Source organism: Kryptolebias marmoratus, linkage group LG24, assembly GCF_001649575.2.
Source record: "Kryptolebias marmoratus isolate JLee-2015 linkage group LG24, ASM164957v2, whole genome shotgun sequence".
Lineage (NCBI taxonomy): Eukaryota > Metazoa > Chordata > Actinopteri > Cyprinodontiformes > Rivulidae > Kryptolebias > Kryptolebias marmoratus.
Window position 1 is genome coordinate 10,832,057 of NC_051453.1, and position 15,320 is coordinate 10,847,376.

General features: G+C 42.5%; 2 protein-coding genes and 1 long non-coding RNA gene across 3 annotated transcripts in view; 2 read left to right on the forward strand and 1 right to left on the reverse strand.

Annotated features, from left to right (window-relative positions):
* Positions 1–7,181, forward strand: part of LOC108230633 — an 11,671-nt gene extending 4,490 nt beyond the window's left edge. Inside the window, exons 2-3 of the mRNA XM_017407017.3 lie at positions 1,827–2,962; positions 6,758–7,181. Coding sequence (XP_017262506.1) covers positions 1,827–2,804 — 978 coding nt within the window. The 3' untranslated portion in view covers positions 2,805–2,962; positions 6,758–7,181. The remainder of the gene's footprint in view (positions 1–1,826; positions 2,963–6,757) is intronic.
* mydgf (myeloid-derived growth factor) lies at positions 6,625–15,039 on the reverse strand. The gene is made up of 6 exons (XM_017407090.3): positions 14,795–15,039; positions 13,273–13,323; positions 13,122–13,183; positions 12,771–12,852; positions 9,676–9,748; positions 6,625–8,854 (listed from the first exon to the last, which is right to left on the reverse strand). The coding sequence occupies exons 1-6, from the start codon at positions 14,954–14,956 to the stop codon at positions 8,775–8,777; spliced, it is 510 nt and encodes a 169-aa protein (XP_017262579.1). The 5' UTR covers positions 14,957–15,039; the 3' UTR covers positions 6,625–8,774.
* LOC119616788 lies at positions 9,738–10,527 on the forward strand. The gene is made up of 2 exons (XR_005232822.1): positions 9,738–9,850; positions 9,948–10,527. It is a non-coding gene; the product is annotated as an uncharacterized LOC119616788 (long non-coding RNA).
* Positions 15,040–15,320: the final 281 nt, after the last annotated feature.

The window sequence follows — 15,320 nt, forward strand, 5'->3', positions numbered from 1 at the left end:
GAGGAAGAAAGAGAGAGAGAGAGAGAGAGAGAGAGTGTGAAGAACGCTGATGAGATATGAAATAACCAGTAGCCAATTAAATAAGCTACCCTTTTGGATTTATATATTTGTAAATCTGACTCAGTGCCTCACCAACCATGAACCTCACCGCACGTCACTGATTCAGAACCTGAGGGGAAACTTTAGTCCAGAGTTCAGTTGGGCTTTTATTTGTTTTAAAGCACCTTACTGACTAAAATATGAATCAAAACACGCAAGTTCTCACACTAGAGGCTGTGATCTCTGCAGGTCATCCAGTTCATAGCGTCGCTCATTAAATCCATTCTGTCTGACAACAAAAGCTGATGATAAATTATTCTTCTCTGAGCTCAGAGACCCTCATGACGTCACTTTGACGTCATCTGCTCTCAGAGGCTCAGTGGAGCTCCAGGATGGAGGGAAATGGATCATCTGGTGTAAAAAGAAACAGTGACCTGCGTTGAGTTTTCATCACACTGCTCCCTAAGTGGCTGCAGGAGTCCCAGATTTATTACACTAATTTTTTCTCTACAACAATCGATGCATTTTCCAGATTTTTGTGCCTCTGAAAGATTGTTCTTTAACAGCTCCTCCATCCTCCATTAAAGGTACAAAAAGTTACAAGAAGATAAATCTGCTATTAGGCAAAATTACTACATTAAATCTCTAAAATTCTCTAAAATTCTCTAAAATCCTCGTGGCTCCACAGACACAAATGAAGTTTAAGACAAATAGATCAGACTGTTTCACTTCTTGCTGTTCAGAGTTAGGTATCAATCTGCTTGGTTATATTTGAGAAGATTGTCTCTTCACCCTTACAGACATAAAAAAAAAAAAATCACTGCACACATCCGATTATTCTTTATTCTGCTACAATAATCCACCGTTCTGAGTAAAAACAGCCAGTCGTCTCCTGGTGTCAGTCAGTGTGTGTTTCAGTTACCATGGTAACAACCATGCGATTGTTCCTCTGCAACAAATATAAGAACCACGTGTTCCCGACGTCACTCATTGTTGTGAATTGAAGCCATCACAACCCAGCTGACGAGAGCTGCCATGTTGTATTTTTGAAACCAGAGTCTGTGCACTAGTGATGTGGGGCTTTAAGCTCCGCCCACACACAATCATGTTGTCACATGACCTTTCTTTTAAGCATGAAGTTACTAATTACAGCTAAACATATTAGAAAAATGAATATTTGAACATATAGCAGCGAGGTAAGAAGTTCATGAATCAACAAGAGTCAACACCTGAAAAAAATTGACTGAGGTGTGATTTTTATTTTTTTACTTTACTAAGGAAACATGGAGAGGGTGGAGCTTAAAACTTGTCTTGGAACACAGTCTACAGTGATGCTAGTCCCGTTCAGGCTTCAACTTCCAGGTTTTGGCCAGAGGTCCAGATATAAAGAGTCTGTGCTCTGCAGTAAGGAGCTGAAGCACAGCAGAGAGGGACCTACAGGAAGTTATTTTTAAAGGGATCTTTTCTTAACATCTGTTCAGCGTGTAAAGAGGGTCCAAAAACAAGGATTTGAGCTCATGTTTTTTGCCGGGAACGCAAAAGTTCATTAGGTTTAACATATTATGGTGTCATTAAAGAGTGAATGTGTAGCACAGATGTGAGCACACCTACCGCTTCATCTGTGGACTTGATTTGTATCTGCCAAGCCGACTTCCAGCTGGTACTTTAATGAGAACAATTCTGTTGTCAGTGTAAGTGTTTGCAAGTGAGTGTAATGATCTCCCTCAGCAGATTATTCTGGTTGGATGGTGATTATTTTTTTATCAGACTCCATGTGTGTTTTCTAGGTGGTGCAGCAGATTGACTATCTAACCTCCACTATTGATCTGGACGAGGAGGAGCAGTGGAGGACTGGAGGAGGCGCGAAGCCTCCGAGCGACAGCAGCTACAGCTCAGGTTCCAGCTCTGCCGAAGTAGCAGTGGGTAGGGCCCATCAGAGGCCTCCAGAAGCTGAGAACTCGTCAGGAACCATGGAGTCGTGTGGCTTGGTCAGCAGAGATCATCACAGCAGAAGCCAGTCTCCACAGGATGCACAGCCGACCTCGGTTAGCTCGGGCTTTTTGTCAGAAAGGAGTCAGACTCTACGTTTAACTTGTGGTTCCGTGTCCTCCCTGAGAAAAGGCAGGCAGCAGCTTCGCCCAGACAACCTCCCCCCATCGGATCCACCTCAGACCCAGAACCTTCCCACTTACGATCACGTTCCGTCTCCCAAAAGAAGCGTCCCCGCCCGTCCTCCCACTCCTGGTCTTTCTCCTCTGACAGTGAACCTCCATCACCCCGGCAGCCCTGGCTTGCAGCCTCACTCCCCAGGGGGGTCCTCTTCCATCAGAATCAGCGCCGTCTCCCCTCCCTCCCCTCTGTCTCCAAAGCCTTATCCACCCCCCGCGCTCAGCCCGTCTGTCATCATAGAGACCAAAGTCGGGTCTAATCAGACCCCACAAAGCGATTTCCCATCTGCTGGTCTTGCTGGTCTGCTGTCACCATCGCTGAGCCACCCTCAGTCTAAAAGCTGCCCACCCACCAACTCAGAGACTCAAACCTCGTCCCTGGAGGACAGAGAGCGGCGAGCATCCTCAGCAGGACCCTCACACGTTTGCACCGCCTCTGCAGGCCCGACTAAGCCCCCCACAGCACAAGGCCGCAGAGGTCGCAAGCCCCCGCCTTACCCCCACAGCAGGCTCTCCGAGCCCACAAAGAAAGTGAAGGAGCCCCGCAAAGCTCCTCCGTACCCCGAGAAGAGAAGGCTGCTGTCAACCACAGTGTGACACGATGCAGCGGAAGGGGGAGGCTGATCGAACAGAGCCACATACCCAGCACCAGCCACATATCTGCGAGAGCGGGGAGTGATTTAAGGCGATTTAAGGCTCGCCAAGTTGAGCTGAGCTCAAGTTTCCAAGGTGACAGGATGCAGACGCAACCTGGGGTGAGTAAGTCAGGAATAAAAGCCTGGTTCTGACATTTTTTTCCCTCTCTTTCTCTCAAACCTCTCGGTCTCATACACCGAACATGCACAGCCCGTAACGACATCTGTCTGGGTTACTACTCAGGTAACAAGAGCCTTTGTGCAGATGCTCAATTTGCACGCCTGCTCTCTGACTCCCGCAGATCGCACAGCTAAAGGCCAAAGGAGCAGGTATTATTAGGCAGAAACCTGAAGGAAACTGCAATCATTTCAAATGGCAAGACAAAGAAAGAAGTGATTACTTTATTGCACTTCAGCTCACGCATCCAGACATATCGGCTCACATGTATTAGCATTGCCTGTAATTGCTGTCAGAAGTGGCGGTGATGAGAACTCAGTGCAGCTCGGCTCAGCGGTGTGAAAACGCATACAGGGGAGGCAAGGTCAGTGATCCGTGATAGATCTGCAGGCAAGAAAAGCTCTCAGAAAAAGGAGGAACTTGGCAAGGCCACAGAAGGATTGAACAGACCAGCATCAGGGGTGCCGTGTCACGGGAGACAGGGGGGCAGCTGGCCACACGCGGCCCCCCTCTCGGTGTTACGAAAATCCCATCTCCTTCGCTGCCTCTGGCTTGACCGGCCTGGCAACAATCTCCATCTGTTCCCCTCTAAATGTCAGGAGATGCAACAAGAGAGAGAGAGAGAGAGAGAGAGAGAGAGAGAGAGAGAGAGAGAGTTGGAGAGGAAAGAGAGAAATTCAGATGCTGGAATGCCAGCCAGATTGATTACATAAAGACAACACAACAAATCAATGGCGGTTTCATTTAGGTCATCCAGTGTTGTGTTTTCTAAAATGCTACTTTAGTTTATGGCAAATTCTCCTTGAGGCTCTTTCATTTTTAAATAAAAAGAGCAAAGCTGCTGTTGCTTTACATGTTATCTTATTGCCAACAGATTTATTCAGAAACCCAGTAATAAATGGTGAAAGTTATTGACTGATAGTTTATTTGAAAATGTTGCCAAAACAAATGCGAGCGACGCCTTTTTTTGTTGTTCTTGCTGCTGCTTCTGGAACCATGTTTGGATAGAGATTAATGGGCGCTCTATAAACATTTCCAGCACCGAGACGTGGGACTGAATCAAATGAATCGGAGCTTTTATGTTCTTTAAAAGGCTGTGCGCACAGTAAACGTACATAAAGCATCACGTCCCGTTAGATCAAACGGGAGGTAAAGTCACTTATGGGTCTTCTACTTAAGGGTGCGTTGAAAATCAGTTGTTTGTAAAAACAAAAAAAAAGCAGGAACACAAACCTGTTAACAGAAGCAGAAGCTGAAAATGATTTAGTTTTTGGTTAGAAGATGGATAAAATCCAGCATTAATATGCCACCACGATAAGCGTTAGGCTGCTGGAACCGTCATTAGTTATTGCCTGCCGCCGAAAGATGAAAAGTTTTTGCATGAGTCTGTCTGTGTGTGTGGGTGTCACTGAAATATCTCATGAACCACTGGACAAGTTTTAATGAAACTTCCAGGAACTCATTGTCATTTTTAAAAAAAAAGCACAAAACAGGCTAAAAGTCAGTCAATTTTGCAAACATCGAGCTAAAATTTGGTGTGGTAGTAACTGAGACTGATCCCCAAAATGTACTTTAAGAGCTAGCAGTTTGCACAATTAAATTAATTAAAATGTTGCCATATCCTATTTAGAGTCAAGCCCGTCTGTCTGTTGGCAAAATATCTCATGAACCACTGAACGAATGTTAGTAAAACTTCCAGGATGTAATCGCCAGATGCACCTCTTCGACCAATTAACTTTTGGTGCCAACCCAATTCAAGATGGCCGCCACAACCAACTTGCTTTAAAAAAAAACAAAACGGTTGTAATTCAGTCAATTTTGCAGACATTGTGCTTAAATTTGTTGCAGTTAAAGCTACCAGACGTTCACAACACAAAGTCCAAGATCTTCTCATTATGTTAGATCTTTTGCTTAAAACTATTGAATTAATTGTTGTGGTCAGCCCTGTTTGTCTGTTAGCAAAATATCTCAGAAACCACTGGATGGATTTTAATGAAACCCTTGGAAAGTAATTATTGGATGCACATCTACAGCTGATAGACTTTTGGAGTCAACCCAATTCAAAATGTCTGCCGCAGCCTATTGATCTCAGCGAACACAAAAATGGTTACGGCTCAGTCAGTCTTGCAGGTCGAGCTAAAATTAGACATGGTAGTAGCTGAGAGTCATCCCCACCACCACAGCCTGAAACTCTGGCATGAACAGACGATACGTATTTTATCAGTAAATCAAAAACAGGACAACGAATAAAATAAATGCTCGAAAGATACATTTGGGACACAGTGAGGAGAGAAACAAATTTCCCCCACTTTATTTATCTTTATCCCCAAAAGTACAGCTAAATATTTACTGCTTTTATTGGACAACTGTTCTCCTAGACAGGAGGAAAAATAGCCAGGAAGAGCAATAATGATGGTTTGCAAATGTCCTGCGTTAATGTGATTGTAGCTTTTAAAGCTGTTGTAACTCAGCCTGCATGGCAGCATGTATATATATTTATATATACACATTCCTGATGGTTTCAGTGTGAGGAAGCAGCTGAAGGTAAATATTTCTGTCGGTGTCAGGTGGTAAACAGCAGTGATGTGTGTTCAGGATCTGGATGACAGCTCCGAGCCCCACAGACGGAGCAAACTGATGGGCAAACAAAGAACTATTGTGCTGCAGAGACTTATAACTCAACGGAACAATCGGATTATATATATATATATATATATATATATATATATAAAAGAAAAAAGTGACAATCTTTTCCACAAGGCTACAAAACAAGAAATCACAGCCTCGACTTTGCCATCAAGATGCCTTAACAACAAGAACGTGGGAGCTTGTTTGCACGGAGCGCCTGAATGATACTGTAATTGAGCTTTTACAGACAAGTTTTTTTAGAGTGGAAATTCAGATTTTCAGTCATCAAAAAGCGCCGCTAAATGGTGGGGTTTTAGCCCTGACGTGTAACTCTTGCATCAAACAAAGTGCTGCCAGTCTGAGGACAATCTAGATTACTGACTTCCTCTTGGCTTAACATAATGATGAATAAATCCCTGCTGACTTTATATCTCTGAAAGCCCACTAAGATCAGAACACCATACATTCCCATATGTGCCGCTGGATTTATTAGATCCTGCCTGCAAAAGCTTTTTCTCCCCCAGAAATTAAAGGGGGAAACAATGAGGGCTTTTTATCTCCTGGAAACATTTATTCGAGGACAATATATGTTAATTGACTACGCTTACGGAATACATTTTCAAGCTAATTTTTCATTACTCTGGTAAAAAGTGTCTCATAAAGTCTCAACTGGAAGCTTTGAAGCTGGCTCCTCTTCCTACGCTGCTTTTAAACGAAGTCTAATTAGGAATGCATTAGTGTGGCGCTGCTCAAATTGCTGTTATTTTCAACGGATAAGATGGGGCATAAAAACGCAGTCCTCCGTATTCGCTGAAGCCCGGCTCTGACAGCCGCTCGGAATATTTAAAGCCTCGACGCAGGCAATCAAATCCCCCCCCCCCACACCTTCTTTTCATGTTTACTCTCTGACGAGGCGATGGGGAGGTTCAATCAGATCATGACTGATGTAACCCGACAAAACAACACGAGAGTTATCTCCACCGCAGTGACAACATGTCTTTATTGAAAACACCCATCAATAATTCATCGTGAAACAGAGCAATCGACAAGCAGAGAAAGAAGAAGTAACAAAACTGTGTGGTTTTTTTTGCTTTTTCTCCCCCTCTAAGTCAGGTCAGGATCTGGATGAGAGCATGTCCTGTTCTGACCCCTGGGAGACGGTGACAGAAGGGGACCGGCGCTCCTGCTGAGCACCTCCTCAAATCCAGAGGATCATCTTCAGACGGACGAGAGACACCAAAAGAGGTACCCGGAGAATCAAATCAGCGAAATCCTCCAACCTGAGCTCGATCCTTGGACACTTGTGTTGTTTGAGGCCTGGATCAGTGCCGGGAAGATAAAGCAGCAGCAACATAAGAGAGACGGGAGAGAGCGTGGAGGGGACCGGGGAGGAGGAGGTGGGGTGGGACGTGATAATGAAGCACTTCTGAGACCTGCGAGATATTCTCACTGATCCCCACATGTGGCACTGAGAGATGAAAGCAACGAGTTCAAGAGGGACTCGGGAATGTGTGCTGGCATTTCTCTGCCTTATGTGGCCCTAAAAACAGCACGAAGAGTAAGGAAATTTGTGTTTGGGTGGTTATTTCTTCGTTGGAACCATGCTTCTTGACAATAAGCCCTATATTGTAGGAAAGCCTGTTTATTTCCCCTTAAATGTTGTTACATCTGGGGTTGAGCAGCCTGACTGTCAGCACTTGTGAGCAGCCAGTGGCAACCCCACATCTCTACGGTCAGCGACCAAACTCGAACCTCCAAGATGACAACGCTCGCCCCCTCAGGGCGGGTTTTATCAGAGACCAGCTCTGGAATTTGTCAACGGAGAGGAGGAAATGGCCCAGAGTGACCGACACAACCACATCTGGTGACTCACAACAAACGCTGGTTGAAGAATCAGCATGGGTCCAAGCTGGTGAGCAGCATGAGGAGGAGGTACCAAGCTGTAGTGGCTGGGTATGGTTCTTCCACATGCCACTGAGGCCGCTGTTTGTTCAATGAACAAGTTGTTAAACTGCCAACATGTCTTGTTTCTTCAGACTTCAATCATCCTGTCCAACAAACGACACCAAACAAGAGTCAAGAGCAGAATGAGCCGTTTGGCAGAGAAGATTCGGCGAGTTTTTCATTAACGCAACCCACAAATACATTTTCCTAACAAATGTGGCACCGTTTAAGGGAAACTAAACAGGCTTTCCAACTGAATAAGATTTATTGCCAAGAAGCATTGTTACAAAAAAGAAATAATCACCCAAACAGATTTCCTGACTGTTTGTGCCAAGTTTATTTCAGTGTTTTGGGCTGGATCTGAGCTAAAACTAGCATGTTTCTAATTATAAAAGATGTTTTTGGGAGAATTTACACTGCCTAAGATTTTTAAAAAACCCAAAAAAGAAACTCCTATCTGTTCTTTTAGAAGCATAGCTTCTGGCAACAACAACAAAAACAACAAAAAACCCACACAGAAAATAAAAGTTCTGAGAAGAGGAGGCTGGAGGGGATCAGATGTGGTGCTTACAGTTATCCAGAACAGATGTAGATAAACAGAACGAGATGCAGACCAACGCTGAGGTGCTTCTTTCAGCAGCACAGATCAGATCGAGACCTGGGAACTTGTTTGTGTGCGCGCTGCAGTGATATTGGGGATTACTCACTTTCCTCTCAGGATTACAGAAGATGCACAAATCCCCTGCTAGTCTAAATGTGCCATCTACGCTGAACGCCAATCCTCTATACATCCATGTAGATACCCAATGGATCAGAGCAGAATTATTTTCCTAAAGCCTCAGAAAGTTTAAAAAAAAAAATAACTATGGAAGCACTTTATCTCATGGCAGATTTTTTTTTTATTATCTAGGACTGAAATCTGCTTCAGTGTTTTTGTATTTTCATTTCTCCTCCACATTTATTCTGAGCAGAATAAATGCTCGGCGATAAGAAAAGTCTCAGAAAACCACAATCTTTGCACAAAAAAACCCAAAACAAAACTATACATATATAGATCATCCTCCCACTTCAGTTGTGGTCGTCCCCCCTGGGAAGGAAGCACATCCTTCATCGGTTAAGCAGCGGGCGCACGCAGTCCACTGAGGTGCTGCGATTGGTCGAAGCGGACAGACTTCCGGCCAATCACAGCTCATCGCGTTGTGTCCGTCCGAGGGCGGTCAGTTTGGAGAGCTGGGCGTTGAACTTGCCTTCGTTGTGGGTCACTGGAAGTCAGAGCAGAAAGAAAACCGTGAGGAACAATTTTAGTAAAAAAAAATGTAGATTTGGACTGTGGCTTGTTGTTGGAAACTTTACAGAATGCATGAAAAACACAAAGAAAAACTTTTTTTTTTCTATCATTTTGGAGGGACGTAGCTGGGCCTGATTTTAGACCGGCTCCAAAGTTATTACAGAAATATAAAAGTTCAGTTTTCTAGCAAAGACAAAATGTCTGTTTGTGTTTCTTTAGGAACAACAACAAAATAAGAGCCCATAGCAGCGCCGTGTTGATGAGTATTTATGAGCTGATCCTTCCCGAACAGCTCCCTCCTGTGGAGCGCCTCACATGAAAAAGTGTTTCTGAAGTGAACTTACTCAAAATAAATACATTTTACATATTGTAGTACGTGCCGATAAGCAATCTATCCCTGGAAATGATGGTTGCAAGTGTTTCCCCGTGATGGGATTATGCTTAAGTCTGTCATCGCTGCCGACTCCGGAGCCCGTAAGCCTGTGTACTTTAGCGTCTAATCTGCTGAAAATGACAGTTGAAGTAAATTGCTGGTCGGGATGAGTTGTCAAATCCTGCTAATCACAGTCTGGAACTGGAGCCGCGGTGGGGATTTGCGTCGAAGCTGAATAACAACAAATAACGCTGCAGGGACGAATGAAAACCCACTCACAACCGGAGCGTATGTTTCTGAGGGAAGTCTGCGGGGAACTTGCAACGTGATAATGAGGACTGGAGGGTGGAGACAGAGGAGGAGATTGATGCGACAAGCGGGGGGAGTTGATTGAACACTTGGAGACACAATCAATTTCTCACCTGTTGATTCTCCGACGATAAATTCCTCAGGTTTCAGAGGAACGTCCCTCTGTCCTCCTGCTGCTGTCTGAGACTGGAGACACAGAGGAGGAGGAGAAATTCAAAACAAAACAAGAGAACAATGTATGCGTTTGCAGGAGACAGGCCGGTGAAGGAAGGCGATTCAACAGCAAAGGTCGAGGAGATGCGCTGTGTGGGTGGGGACAGGATGGCAGGTGTGTTTGTCCCGCCGTTCAGTGACGTTATTTTCTGTCTTTTTTTTTTGCTTTTAGGGCACAGAGCCAGAGCAGGGAGGAGGAAACGTGTGCGCCCACTAACGACGTGAATGTCAGCGCCGTCCTTGCTGGCGGGGAAGGGAAAGGAGGCGTGTCAAGGTGCGCTTCGCCTCGCAGACGACCACATCAGACGGCGGCAGGGTGACTGAGCTCCGGCATTAACCTCCCCCCCCTCCCCGAAAACATCACATGCAAAAAGACAAATCCAAGTTTGAGTCCGAGAACAAACAGAAAGCTTCATGTCTCTCTGGCTTCCAATAAATTGGTATCAGCTGGGACGTAGCTAAAGCCTTTGTTAGAGGATAAAGAATCTAAAAGTGCAGAAAAACATCCTTTAATGGGTTTCCATAGAGACAATGAAGTGGTATTATTAACATTAGAGGAGAGGATGTGAAATAAAGCAAGTAAAGTGCAAGAGGCAGCATCGTTTATTGTGCGGTCAGGGACACTCTGTTGGGTAACAATGTGAAATAAAAAGGCTTTGAATATAAAATATCCTTTTAAGCTGCAGAAATCTAGGAGCAGAAACTATATTGGCACTTTGTCAGCTAATAATACTTGTAAAACTGACATCCTATTGCTTTTTGGCAAAAAATGAGACATTTATGCTTTTATATTTTTGTGATAATATTTTCAAGCTTTGGACTATTATTCAGAAAAAAAAAAGAATTTATGCTCTTTAACAGACTAGAATGTATATATTTTGATAAATGAAGATGTTTTTAAAGAGATGCTTTAAAGATGACCGGACCTTGTTAAAAAAAACAGACGCTACACAAATAAAAATGTCACAAAACCATCTCTAAAAAAGGTGTGATGGACGAACAGCCTCCCTTCAGACTGTGTGTGAACAAATGAACGTCATAACCTACATTATTACCCACCCAGGAGGGGTTTATCGACGGAGAAACGAAGAGCAAAGAGAGTAAAAGGCTGACAGCAGCTTGATCATTTCATTTGTGGTGGGAGTATTATGGTTCGGGCCCCGTTCTGCTTCTATCATTGATAGGATATTAGATTCAGATTTATCCAAGTTACAGGGCTGTGCAAAAGTTTTGAACTTTGGCTGCTTTTTTTTTTTACTCATTTTCTGTGCAGTCCTTGCACCTGTGCTGAAGAAAATGAAGAAGGTGGACAGGTGGAAGACAAAAGATCTAAAACAAAACAAAACATCTACAGCTGATGAACAATGTCTGAAAACCAAATCACAGTTTGGCTGATCATCCACAACTCTCTAGAAATCACCTTTTTGGTGCCAAAATACTATTTTATGTCTTTCAAACTGTTATCTTTGATATTTTTCATAAGGGCATCTCAAGAAATTGGAGCAAATTCTGTCTTTGTGACATGCTGCTGGTAACAAAGTGCCTAAAGATGCAAATTAAAATGAGTTCTTTACTAAGTTGTTTTTAATGGATCAATACAACACCGGTTCATCCTTTGAGTTCAGACGTTTTATGTCTGAATGATTCATAGATAAGAGTTAAGTGGCTTAAACAAACAAACAAAAAAAAAAACATTACTTAGAAAATGCTCAGGTATTGGACTGAACAGGAGTGGGGAAAAAAAGCAGCTAAAGTCCAAAGAAAACCTTCAAAAATCTGTTTAAAAAACTGCAATAAACTTTGATTCCTTGGGAGAAATATATGATGAAATCAGGGATGATTTAAGACTTTTGCACAGTGCAGTAAACCTGCAGGAAAATATCTGGAAAAGTGACAAGATTAGAAAGAGTTAGAGCTGTTTTTTATGTAGAGGACTTAAAAAAAAAGGTCATACCACACCCATTATTCATCTGTTTCAACGCTACACGTTTAGACTCTTCCTGCTCACATCTCTAATATCAGATCATTTTCTTTCTAAATGTCATCATTTGGAGAAGATCCAGAGAGATTCAGGTCACGGCCTGAATAAAGTCAGTAATGGATAAATAGTTAAAATAAAACGGGGTTAGGAGTAAAAACTTTAGGTCTTAAGCTTCTTCATTTTTGTCAGCTTATTGGGCAGAAGTCTGCAGGCGAGTCACAAAAAGCAAGAATCACCTCAACTCTTCGTTTCTCTCCGAACACGGCTTACGATGTTGTTAAATTCCGCCGTTAAGTTTCTACGCCGTCGCAGAAGCTGTGCTCAAAGTGCACACGGTGACACGTCTTTTTATTCAACACTAAATGCATTTTATAGAAAGAAGAAAAAAAAAGAAGAAAATTCAGGAAACAAAAAAAAAAAAAACCCCAACAAACTAAAAAACAGCCTTGAGTTTTTATCCCTGAACTTGACGTGCCGCTGGTTCTCTGGTGAAAGATTTATTATTTGCAGGCTACGCAAAAGTCAACAGGATTTCGCCTTGGTTTTTCTGACATTTGTGCAGATGCTCGGTAATGAAAAGCTTTTTATCTCCACGCTGACAGACCGATAGAAAGGAAATATCAAACAGAATTTCTTTATTACGGCTTGTTAGTTTGCCTCAGCCTGAAAGGGTTTGGATGAATGTCGCAGCAGCAGAAGCAGACTGGGATCCATATTGGTCTGTATTTACCAGCACTGAAGCCAAGAAAACCAAGCTTTTTTTTTTAATATAAGATCAGCTACCTTCATTTAAAAAAGAAACAAGACGTCAGTGTCTGTCAGGTCATGTAGAAGTTGTTTTATTTTGTATTAAATGGCAGGCTGCCACTATTGATCTGATTAAATTTGACTGAGCAGGAAAATAAATGAGCTCTTTGGGGCCGTTCCTGCTCAGGATCAGGAGCGTCTGACAGATTCATGCAAACAGAACGACAAAAATTAAATTATTAGTGCGTGTTTTTGGTTAATACTTACATATGCATTGGCATATTCAATTTTGGCTCCCTTCAGCTCAGCTTTGAACTGAGTGAAAAACAGGTATGATTTCCCCTGAGGCCTGGCAGAAATGAAACAAGAAGCATTAATCAGCGTTAATCCGTTCACCGGCGTGAGTACATTAGAACCTCTGCGTTAAAAGTTTTCTCCTATTTTCTGCCACGGCCGAATGAAACCAGCGATGTGACTCAGCAGAGACACAGGCGGGACGACGGGCCCACCGCCGAGTGGCAGAGTGTGGGCGGGGATTACTCACGCCGAGAGGATCGTTATGCTCATATCGGGACAAAAAAAAAAAGTTTTCAGCTCTTCTGATCGATCGTGCCTCACCTCCACAAGGAGCAGGAAAACAGCCTGTCGTCATCGCTCAGGCCCACGCTCATCAGCCATTGCTGTTCAAGAAGAAGCAGAAGGTTTTTACTATTAAACCTGCCGGGATCGATAAGCAGCAGGGCAGTAAAAGGAGGAAAGAGACACAAACCTCATTGGTTCCCCCTTGTGAGGCGTAAGTGAACGTACACTCAAACTCCCTCTGAAACCACAGACATGAAGCTCTGTAATACACTTCCATCATCACGTTATTTTAATCACAGGTTTAACGCTCACTTTGACATATTTCTAAGTAACAGGATTTATATTTCCTCTGCTCCTAATGACCTCAACAAAGAAAACCTAATATTTACTCTTTAAACCAGAAGTGAGATTTGTCTGTTTTATTTAGTACAATTATACTGCTGGAGGTTTTTGTCTGCGGTGCCTTTTAACCCTTTTTAAGATTCTGTAAAAGCCCTTTACTTTAAATTTATCTGTGTATATACAAATATATATATATATATTTAACAATATATATGTGTTTTAATCTTTTTAAAATTGCATCTGTCTTTGCCACAGACATCTGGAAGGTTTCATTGTGAGACATTTCCTTCTTACAGCCCTAAATCACTCTGAATATGTGTTCACTGTGATAATCTAAACTTCAAAACCAGAATTAATTTATTTCGCCCTAGTCTTGTTTTTCCGGCACGCTTCTGGTTCCTTTAATTGCTCTGCAGCGACGTTTCATCTTTTCCTGACAGCTGCACGTATTGGTTGGTGTTCTGCAGAATCTGTCAGATGCAGAAATGCCGACACTTATGGCCAAAAGGTCCGAAATAAAGAAAGCTTCTTCGTAAGTTTGATTAAAACTGCAGAGGTACTCTGAGTTGTTTTACAAATTGTGAGTTTTCTCAATGAAATTTAAAAATATAAGATTACAGGTGGTTTTACTTTAGTATGTCTTTTACATCATTCACACGAGATTAAAATTACTTCTAAGATGTACATTAAGAAAAATGTTGTTTATTTTAGAATAATCACACATTAATTTATGATTATATAATGTATATAATATGAAACAGTGTAGCAAGAAGGTTAGTTTAATTTATTATAAACAGCTCAGTTACTGCTAAACTTTAATGTCCATTTATTATGAATTTGCCAGTTCTTTAAACTAATAGGTTACCAAAATAATGTATAAGCAAATCAAAAATTAGTAAATGAGCTGTAGCAGTGTTTTGTTTGTGGAAATATATTCACATTAAATCAACACAAAAACCAGTTCAGCCGTTCAGCTCTCGTCCAATCAGCGGAGTCGTTGTGGCGGCGACGTGTCAGCGCTTTACAGGCTGTGTCGTCATCAGACCGCGACAAAGCCGAACCGACGGAATGTAGTTTTTCCACTTATGTTGTTGAAAATATCAAAATTTGACACGTTTCTAACCAAAAACAAGCAGCTTTCCCCACTTATGAAAATTGAATTTTACTGTTATCTTCTTACGGAGTGATAATCATCGAGAAAAAAGCGAAAAGCGTTCACTAACACGGCAACTTCGCCTTCATTCAAAACTGCAGGAGAAAAAGAAACATTTAAATTTTAATACACCTACAGAATGTTGTTTTTTATGGTAAGTCGTGTTGCGTTTAAACAAAGTAAGCCGAACACATAGGAAGCTAAAGGTACTTACGATCCCCTCCGTGAAAGTGTGCACCACTCCTCCTGGTTTCACGTTAAACTCCACCGTTTTCGTATTTTCAGGCGAAGCTTCAGCTGGGACGCACGCCGATATTAACGCACAGAAAAGCAGAATCGCCGTGTCGGCAACGGGGAAGTTTTTCTGATTAGCCATCTCCGTTTTCTCCTGCTCCGTCTGTGTTTAGCTTTGAACGGCAACCCGAGTTATCTGGCGTCCCGTCGACTATAGATGACGTCACGATCTTGAGTCGCACCAACAAACAAAAAAGCATTTTCAAAAAGGGAATAAAAGAGAAGCATATTCCCGCAAAAATAGCAACTTGGTGATTTTTTTATATTGTGACACATTAATTTTAACACTAACCATTTCTGACCACACGGTGTCGCACTTGATCAATAAACTTTATCCTGTTTAAGAATGAAAAAAGATCAGGAAACTACTTGTCATTTATGTCTGGTGCAACCGTAACAATCACAAGATTTATTGTAGAGTTATCTTGCACAGGTTAAAGGGGGGG